The sequence below is a fragment of the Vigna radiata genome, chromosome 1, assembly GCF_000741045.1.
Source record: "Vigna radiata var. radiata cultivar VC1973A chromosome 1, Vradiata_ver6, whole genome shotgun sequence".
Lineage (NCBI taxonomy): Eukaryota > Viridiplantae > Streptophyta > Magnoliopsida > Fabales > Fabaceae > Vigna > Vigna radiata.
The window spans coordinates 11,822,079-11,831,706 of NC_028351.1; the positions used below are offsets into that span (position 1 = coordinate 11,822,079).

The following is a 9,628-nucleotide window of genomic DNA, read 5'->3' on the forward strand; positions in this document are numbered from 1 at the left end:
ATTTATTTATTTATTTATATTCGAATATATTGTACTTTGAAATAATATTTTATATTCAGAAGTTTTATCTGTAAAAATATCCACATAAAAGTAAAAAGAAAATTAGAGACTAACGGACAACTTCTGCAAAAACAGGTTAAAATCAAACAGATCTAAGCCCAATAGAATCGGGTCGGTCATGACCCGAGAAGAAGCGAAAACCCTAATTTGAGATCGATTTATAAGAACTGTGAACAACTTATAATGCCCCCTTTCACCCTACCAGAGTGAGATTGAGTTCTGAGAGAGCTAATTTTTATTTTTCCTGTGATTCATCAATGGCAACAGCCAGGACCGTTAAGGATGTTTCGCCACATGATTTTGTGAAGGCTTACGCATCCCACCTCAAGCGTTCTGGCAAGGTTCAAAATTTCCACGTCTTTCATCGTTTCCCTTTCTGGGTCTTTTGAATTTCCACTTTTTCCTCGCCGTTCAATTCTTTTACTCGGCTGGGTTGTTTTTGTAGTTTGATGTTTCTTTAATGTTGTCTTTTTGTCGTGTCTGGTTCGAAATAATAGTGATGATAGTAATATCTTTTTGCCTGCATTATGTTTATTCTTAGGTAAGAGTTTAAGTTAAATGTTCTCCCTTTTACTAAGGCGATCCCATTGCTGTACTGGTGAACTAATATTCTTAATTTGTGTAAGTAGGTGATTAACTATACCTTTTTGGATGTAATTTGTGGTGGAGACTGTGGTTTGTCACAATATTTGTTTTTGCGGACAAACGTGGCCTTAATTGTTGCAGTGAACATCTCAAAAATTTGATTTTATAGGTGCAAAAGCGGTCATGTGTCTGGCTTTTAAACCTTGAGTATTAGTTATTGTATGTTGTTTGATGGGTAGGAAAGTGGAGGGTTTTATAACCTTGATTGTATGTTGTCTTGTGGTTGGAAAAGTTGGTAAATTTATTTTATATCTGGATGTGATATATGAGTGAGAAGTGTTTATGTTATAATGGGGTGTGGAAGATATTTGTTTGCTTTGGTTTTCATTCCCTGGTCTTGAATGATAGTTACAGTTTATTTCGCTGACATCTTAATTTGAAGTTGAATCGTGTATCTGTGGTGCTTCTGCAAATGTCTATCAATGTTATATGTGCTGATTCTTAGTGTTTACTTAAGATGTAACTAAGTGGTTGGCATTTGAGCCTTGAAGGTTTTTTCGTTCTAGTTTCTGAAAGTTTAGTTCATTCAACAGATGGAGCTTCCTGGGTGGACTGATATTGTAAAAACAGCCAAATTTAAGGAACTGGCTCCATATGATCCAGACTGGTATTACGTGAGAGCTGGTGAGTTTATGGTAACACAACTTATATAATATTCAGTTTGGTCATGACTAATGGAATTCAACCTTGATTGCAGCCTCAATGGCAAGAAAGATCTATTTGAGAGGTGGTCTTGGTGTTGGTGCTTTCCAGAGGATCTATGGTGGAAGCAAGAGGAATGGAAGCCGCCCACCACATTTCTGCAAGAGCAGTGGTGCTATTGCCAGACACATTCTGCAACAGTTGGAGATCATGAATATTGTTGAGATTGATACTAAAGGGTAATTCATGTTTCAATTCTTAAATACATGCCAAAAGTTCTAATGGAGAAAATACCAAGTTTTTTTAATTTAAGTATGTTGTCATTCAATGGTTGACCCATGACAGACGGCATGGTGGGATTTCATTCACCATCACAATTTGTGAATATACAGGCCCACTATGGTGGTGCCGCAAGTTTAAAGGTGTTTTTATATGGTTTTGATGGTGTCGTAAATGCAATGGTGTGTCTATATGATACTAGTTTGCCTTATGCCGTATTCAGCCATCTGCCATTGATAACATTGAGAAGTTTGCGACATCGTTTCTTGTCGTTGGTTCTTTCAGCATTTTTTCTTTTGTAGCTTAATTCTGTTCTGGTATTGAAAGTTTTTTTGTGTTTTATATTTTCATTGCAGAGGTAGGAAAATCACTTCTAGTGGTCGAAGGGATCTTGACCAAGTTGCTGGGCGAATTGTGGTTGCTGCTTGAACTTGTTATTATTGAGAACCGATAATGCATACCCTAGGATGGATGTTTGCTTATTAGTAGAATTGGCATCAAAGAAAAATTAAGTATTGTTTGCTGAGAATTTTATAATTTGTTTTGTTAAATGTTGAAGCTTTTTCTAGTTTGGAGTTGGAGTTTTGATCTTTAAGGTTTTGATTAAGTTCTCAATGTGTTATCTTCTCCAATCCTATCATTATATTGAACCTCCCTGTTCAACAACCTTGTTCTTTCTCTATTGCATTTCCCTATTATAAGAAAACATGTGGAAAAGAAGCAAAAGAATAAGAAAAAAGACGTACGTGTTGAAAATCAAACCAAAGATAAATTACATAGTATATGAATGTTAAAAAATTAATATCTAACCTTAGACATCCTCTTTTTACATAGTATGTGCTGCATAGTTCGTCTCCATTAGGAGCTTATTATAAATATTGGGTGATTGATTAATGATGTTGGCCGATATATGAATTTAATTAGAAATCTTCATAATTATATAATTTCCCGTTTTTCACGTTAGTCACGGTTCAAGTAATATTAATATTTCAGTGTTAATGATTTTTATCTGTTAACATGTTATATCTATTTAGTTTGTTTCAATTGAAGTTTATATTGTGTAGTGTTTGTATATTTTTTTTCAACCCTCAATTGTTTAATTTTTATTAAAATATTTATTAAAATATAAAATCTACATATAACGAGCATGTTGGCCAATGTAATTTAGCAGTTAAAAAGTAAAACATTTAGTAAGGAAAATATAATTTTTTATTAAAATATAAATCTACACATTGAGGAGCATGTGTTGGCTGTTGTAATTTAACAATTAACAGTAAACATTAATGAGAAAAATATAAAAAAAATGTATTGATCTATAAAATAAACAAAGTAAATAATTGTTCTGTTATTCTATTGCTTTTGTTCAACATTTGACTCCCATACCACTCACTTAATAATACAGTTTAAAAGAGTGAAAAAAACAAACTACAAAATGATTTAACAAACTTAATATGAATTATCATTAATGAGGACTTGTTTGGAACCCATTTTATAAGATGCACAATTAACATATACTACAATTAACATGCACTTTTGTAATGATAAAATCGGGATGCTCCATTTCCAATTTCATATAATTGACCTAACAACAGCAAGAAAAAGGTAAAATATATGTAGTACAAAGTGAATTAATTTGCATTTCAATGAAGATCTCAAACTGTGATTGTCCATAACATTGATATACTTGGCAAAAAAGAATTTGCAACCATATATGTATTGAGTTGGCCATGTACAAAAAATTAATACTCTGGAGAGAGAATCATGGAAAAATGAGCATTCATTCCCTTGAACATATCAGCAAGTGGCCATTGGATGCTTAGTTGAGATACGAGGAGTAGGTGTTCATGTCATTCCATGACAACAAACACTTCATCTTCTTGTGTTGAGCTTGGGGTAGATGAAGCTTGGGTTCTCTTGGTACTGTTGGATGCTTCATCGACCTTTTCATACAGAAAGAATACGAATACTAATAATCAGAAGAAAAGAACAAATGAGACAGAGTTTGCAAAAACATGTTCAATTTTTCCAACCATTACCTCCTTGGGACAAAAGGTCTATCAAAGTAAGGCATTGGTTGAGCCTTTGGAATGAGTTCCTTCCTCAATCTTTTGATCTCTTCCTCTTCTGCCAACTATAGAAAGTAAAGTGCAAGAGAAATCAGCATTTTGGATAAAAGAAAACATGGTAACTCAGTGCATGTCTCACTGATTAGTGATAGAAACACGCTAGTTAGATAGTGTACCTTCTGTTGTCTTTCCCTTTCCAACTTGAGTTGTTCAATGAAGTTCATTTTCTCTGCAACCTATATAATTACAAATCCATCAAATGATACATATTGGTTGTGTCTACAATCATGTACTTTGCACCTAATGAAAGATATATCAGTGGCTCAACTGAATTTAGCAGTTAAAATATTAAGACTTAGTTTAGTAGTATAAGTACACCCACAAAATATTGCACTAACTAAAATAAAAATACCAGGTAATCAAGTAGAAACAGAGGAAGAAATGAATGACAGAGGCACCTGTTGGTCAAATTCAGCACGATCAATTGCCCGAATATCAGTATGAAGCTTTGGGTCAATAGGCTTTGTACTTTCTTTAACTGCAGGTTTCAACAGGCACTGTAACAAGTGGCACCAAAAGAGTTCTATCAAACTAAGTAATCCATAATATTTAGCAACTAAGCATGAAAAGAACTATAAAAAGTGACACTGAAAGACATTAAGCTAAGTAATCAATTATAAGTTAATAATTAAAAATGACAAGTTCTCTAACAAGTGAGACCAAAAGAAATTAAGCCTTGCAAATGGTAAACAAGTAATCTTAGGGACAAATATGTCTTATGACTCCAAACTTTGGGTGAACAAATGGTCTCACCTCAGGTTCATCTGTTGTCCATGGAAGACCTTGAGCAATTGGTACTCTCATTCTTTCTTCTTCAGCCGTCATCTCTCGTATTTTTTTCATAAATTCTTCCTCTTTCAACTTTCCCCTTTGCTACAGTCATTACATTACGAATGTTACTCTGCAGACTCATAGTCATTGAAAAACTAAAAGCAAAAGACTTCATAAAAACTCAACCAATAATCGTAATTACCTCTGTCCTTAACTTAAATGGTTGTTGCCTAGTGACTCTTAGCCTCTCATTCCTCTTCCACCTCTTCCCTCCAAAAGTTCCAGATGACTCTGAGCTCTGAGGAAAACCAACAGTTAAGATTCAAAATCCCATATGTGAACTCATTAACCATTACTCAATCGTATAATGAGAAAAAGCAACTAAAGTCTTACATTTCTCCGGCTCCTTCTACCCCTAGAAGTCCTACTCGACACACTGCAGCACCAACAAAGACAAAAAAAGGAAAAAAAATACACAAATAATCAAAACCAACATAATAACAAATGACACACAAACCAAGAAAGTGAATAGAGACGACAGTAATCTAAGCACAATACTTAGATACCGTTCCAGAGGAACTTTTGGTACTGTTTTCTAATCAAAATTGAAGTTTAACCTTGGGAGACCTATGCTGATCTTAGATATAAACTTATATTGTAACTATTACCAAAGTTAATAACACAAATTGTGTTTGGAGGAGAACAATACCAAAAACAGTTAAAAAAATTGCTTCTAAGTTTTCCCCTTGATCTAATCAAATAGAACCTAAAGTCAAACCTTGAACGGCTACAGTCCCAAGAAGAAGAAACTGATATCCCCTGATCCAAACCAAGGTTTCCAGACGTCAAAACCAAATCAGAATTATAACAAAATGAAGAAGAACCGGAACCAGAAGTAGCTTCAAGTGCCTCATGTTGTTGTTCAAATTGCAAACCTGGCAATGCCCATTTCATCACCTTGTTCTTATCCTTTTTCTCTCCAAAATCCTGATCTTGATCCTGATCCCCCACATGATCTTTTTCCTTTGAATTTTTTGGTATAGTGAGAAGCTTCTCAAAGGCCTTAACCAAATGCATAACCTTTCCAAACCCATTTTCAGGGACACTGTTCCTTGCCTCTTCCAGCAACCTGTCCCTCTCCCTCCTTCGTTTCACAGTGGAACCTCCGTCTTCTTTTTCGTCATTTTCCACAGTCTCACTTTTTGTTCCCTCCGTTACAAAATCATAACCCTTTTCATCTTTTTCCTCTTCTTCTTCCTCACCGAAGTCCTTCCTCTCTTTGATGAAAAACTCCTCCTGGGAAGCCCTCAGGGTCTGGTACGCCATGCAAACACACTTGGCGCCACCATTGTGCTTGCATTTGCATGAAACGGCATCATTTCGAGAACCCTTTCGATTATTCCTCTTGGCCACCACGAACTTCCTCTGCCTGATCCTGTTCTGCGGCGATTGCACAACTAGGTTGGTGTTGCTTGGCTTGGAAGGTCTCAAAGCAGGGGATTTTGTAGAAAGGCTTCGATTAGGCACATTAGGGTTCAAATTCTCTGTGTTTTCTGAGTTTTTCTTCTTTGAAGGAGTGGTGGTGGTTGATTGATTACTGTTGTTGCTTGCTAGTTCCATTTGCAATCGAAAAGGATGTAGAGAATCAGAGAGAGAAGAAAATGATTTTGATTGAATTGGATTGGAAATGACGAAGAGAAAATGAATGAAATTTTGTGTGTGCAGAGAGTAAGAAAAGGAGGAAGACGCTCTTTGTTCTAACGGCTAGTTTTGGTGTGAGTGAGGTTTTTTACACATATAATCAGAAATTCTGTTTCCACTTAGGGTTTGGACCGTTATATTGTGATGGGTTTTTTATTTATACATAAACTATTTATTTATATATAGTTTCTTTTGTTTTTTTTCTAAAATATTGAAATTTAATTAGAATAATTTGGTGATTTTTTATTTGATAATGTTTTTATCATCCAAAAATTAGAATAATTTTAGTTTTCTACCTCAAATTTTATTTTTATTTTCCTTCCATTTTAAACCTTGTTATTTTATATCAACATTAAATTTCAGAAACTAAAATCAACTTTTTTATGATTAAGTTATAGGGTTTTATATTTATCTTTATTAAATTATTTTTAACCCCTAAAAATTAAAGTTGATGAGTTAAATCAAAGCCAAACTTTATAACAAGCCAAAATGTTCATACATTACTCATGGGAAACCTTCAAGTATTTAACAAATCAATAAATTCAAATAAAAGTTGATATTGTTAGGAAAATTTCATGTTACATATATTCAGATCTTTCTTAAAAAAATAGTATGTTATTCATTGATAATTGAAGAATTTTAAATAATCATGATATTTATAAATAAAAGTTGAAATTCTAACAAATTAAATCAAATTTTCCTTTTTATCCTAATAAAGTAAAATCTAAAACTGCAAATTAACATATCTTTTACCACTCTTCAGTTTAAAATAAAAACAAAAAAAAATTACAAAAACACTCTTTTCTTAATTTAAGTTCATTCTTTCTTATTTACAAGAAAAAACTTGATTATGGAAACTTGAAACCTTATGTTTGTTTTTATTGTTTCAAACCATACAATCAAAATAAGATTCAGATTTATACAATTAAGTGTATTTCTTGGTTACAATAATTCACAAAAAGGATACAAAAACATTAACTCTCTTACAACTGGCTTTCACAAACTGCATATACAAACATTATGAATTGTTAACTATTAATAAGAGGCACTAATTTCTTCCTTTTACAAATTTCATTTATGATAAGTTTAAATTTTCATCCTTTTTCTCTTTCTCATCCCACATCCCATGTCATTGTTGCCATTCTTTGACTTTATTTCATCTCTTTATTGTCATTTTTCTATTCTGAATTTGGTTCCTTTATTATACATTTTATTAATAATAAACCTAACTGTTTCGGATATTGGGTCAAGAGTTATTCCTTTACACTTTATGTTATCTCTCTCTGTCAAGTCAAAGGTTCTTTTTGTCGGATCTCTTAGTTTTCTGCTTCTTCAAGGTCAAAGCCGAGCGTATGGATACCTGCCAAAGGAACTCCGACGCTCAAATTAGTTAATTATATCGATCGATTATCATAGTCATGTCTTAAATGCTCAATAAATGCAATCACCTACTTTTTTACCATACCTATATATTTATAGGTTTTAGAGTGGGCTTTTGGTTAGGATTAACCCAATTGTGGCGCAATAACCCATATGTATGCTTTATTTTGTTGACTATATTGAGTTTGTGCTGATGATTCTAATATGTTTATGATCGAATGATCATATGCGGGAACTGGGTCCAATCGATCAACGTTGCCTCCAAGGTCCTAGGAAACACTCATTTTGGTGAGGGTTAACCGACCGATCATGTAAGGCATGCATTGACCAGGCAGTTTATATGTGTATTGGGTAAACTTAGGCGCGCCGGGGAGGTCTTGGGTTGGGATCCTCTCGCTTTCTCGCCTCCCCCAATAAGTTTCTTCACCTCCTTCAAATCTTCATTAGCGGTCGTTGTGGTCGCTTCCTCCTATTGTTTCTCACGAAACATGCACATATACTCTATGTGTATAAAATCAATTGTCCTCTCCTATAGCTCGTCCATTGTCCTCTCCTATAGCTCGTCCATTGTCTTCGGTGGCCGAGCACACATGTTATTCGCGAACGATCCTCCTTTCAAAACTGATGACAGATTATTCAGGATGAACTCCTGACTGACGTCTCTCATTTGTCGCGTTGTCTTATTATATTTTTCCATGAAAGTTTTTAGAGACTCCTCTTTTCCTTTTTCAGTACTAATCATTGCAGGTCTGTTAGACCCTAGATGCGGCTGAAAGCATACTACTTAGCAAAGTAGTCAACCGTGTTCGGGGGCAGGTTTTTGTACCACACCAGTGCTTCCCCCTTCAACAATAAAGAGAATGCTCGACAACATACGAGGTCACTCGATGAATAGAAGGCCATGATATTCACAAAGGAATGGAGGTGTTCATCTGGATCGGTCGACCCATCGTACTTTTCAAACACTAGAGTTGTTGACTTGTTCGACATTAGGGCTTCCATGATAATAATGGTGAAGGGTAATAAACCCTTTGCCTGCACTGTTTTATTCGAGGTGGTTACTTTAATAATTTCACTATTCACTTCCTACCCCGCCTTACCAACATCTTGGTCGACCTTTCAGACATCTTAGCCAGTTTGACTCATTCCTTGACCGGTCCTGTTCGGTCCATCTCCTCAATCGTTCTCCTTCAACGGGGTTGAAATAAGAGACCCCAATTGCTGACGGATTTCTCCAACCGAGGACAATGTGCTCTGCCCTGAGTACGGCCATTTCGACGTCGTGTCTTTGTTGCATCTCATGCATTTGCACTTGCATCTACGCTTGCATCAACTCCATCGGGTCGTGTTGCTCGTCCATGTTCCTTGTGGTGACCATTGGGTTTTCTTGCTTGCTCTCAAGCCCCACGACGAGCCCCAAAATGTTTCGGAGATTGGGGTTGAGAGTTACTCCTTCACACTTTACGTTATCCCTCTTTGTCTAGCCAAAGGTTCTTCTTGTCGGATCTTTTAATTTTCCGCTTCTTCCAAGTCCAAGCCGAGCGGTTGGGTACTTGTCAAAAACACTCTAATGCTCAAATTAGTTAATTATATCGATCAGTTATTACAGTCAAGTCTTAAATGCCTAATAAAGGCAATCACCTACCTCTTTACCTTACTTCTATATTTATAGGTTTCATAGTAGGCTTTTAGTTAGAGTTGACCTAATTATGGCCCAATAATGCATAAGTATGCTTTATTTTGTTGATCATATTGAGTTTGTGTTGATGATTCTAATATGTTTATGACCAAACGATCATTTGCGAGGACGGAGCCCGACCGGTCAACATTACGTTCAAGGTCCCATGAAACACTCATTTGAGTGAATGTTGACCGACCGATCATGCAAGGGACGCATTGACCAAGAGGTTTATATGGTACACTAACAAAGGGTAAGTTTTCATCAAATACCATTTACTTTTTGCAAAATTAATTTTTAAAATATTATATATATATATATATATATATATATATATATATATATA

General features: G+C 35.0%; 2 protein-coding genes across 2 annotated transcripts; one reads left to right on the forward strand and one right to left on the reverse strand.

Annotated features, from left to right (window-relative positions):
- The first annotated feature begins 233 nt into the window (after positions 1–233).
- LOC106763468 (40S ribosomal protein S19-1) lies at positions 234–2,292 on the forward strand. The gene is made up of 4 exons (XM_014647659.2): positions 234–401; positions 1,239–1,329; positions 1,403–1,586; positions 1,983–2,292. The coding sequence occupies exons 1-4, from the start codon at positions 318–320 to the stop codon at positions 2,053–2,055; spliced, it is 432 nt and encodes a 143-aa protein (XP_014503145.1). The 5' UTR covers positions 234–317; the 3' UTR covers positions 2,056–2,292.
- Positions 2,293–3,178: 886 nt separating this feature from the next.
- LOC106766154 lies at positions 3,179–6,308 on the reverse strand. Its single transcript, XM_014650909.2, has 8 exons — positions 5,302–6,308; positions 4,917–4,959; positions 4,726–4,821; positions 4,506–4,625; positions 4,151–4,249; positions 3,869–3,928; positions 3,663–3,757; positions 3,179–3,566 (listed from the first exon to the last, which is right to left on the reverse strand). Exons 1-8 carry the CDS (start codon positions 6,141–6,143, stop codon positions 3,443–3,445), a joined length of 1,479 nt encoding a protein of 492 aa, XP_014506395.1. The 5' UTR covers positions 6,144–6,308; the 3' UTR covers positions 3,179–3,442.
- Positions 6,309–9,628: the final 3,320 nt, after the last annotated feature.

Excerpts from the sequence above, each read along its gene's own strand:
- LOC106763468 (XM_014647659.2), top strand. The coding sequence starts at position 318 with ATGGCAACAGCCAGGACCGTTAAGGATGTTTCGCCACATGATTTTGTG. Across the intron at positions 1,330-1,402 it reads CTGGTATTACGTGAGAGCTG|CCTCAATGGCAAGAAAGATC; the intron begins GTGAGTTTATGG and ends CCTTGATTGCAG. Across the intron at positions 1,587-1,982 it reads GTTGAGATTGATACTAAAGG|AGGTAGGAAAATCACTTCTA; the intron begins GTAATTCATGTT and ends TTTTCATTGCAG.
- LOC106766154 (XM_014650909.2), bottom strand. The coding sequence starts at position 6,143 with ATGGAACTAGCAAGCAACAACAGTAATCAATCAACCACCACCACTCCT. Across the intron at positions 4,822-4,916 it reads GTAGAAGGAGCCGGAGAAAT|AGCTCAGAGTCATCTGGAAC; the intron begins GTAAGACTTTAG and ends GGTTTTCCTCAG. Across the intron at positions 3,929-4,150 it reads GTGCTGAATTTGACCAACAG|GTTGCAGAGAAAATGAACTT; the intron begins GTGCCTCTGTCA and ends GTAATTATATAG.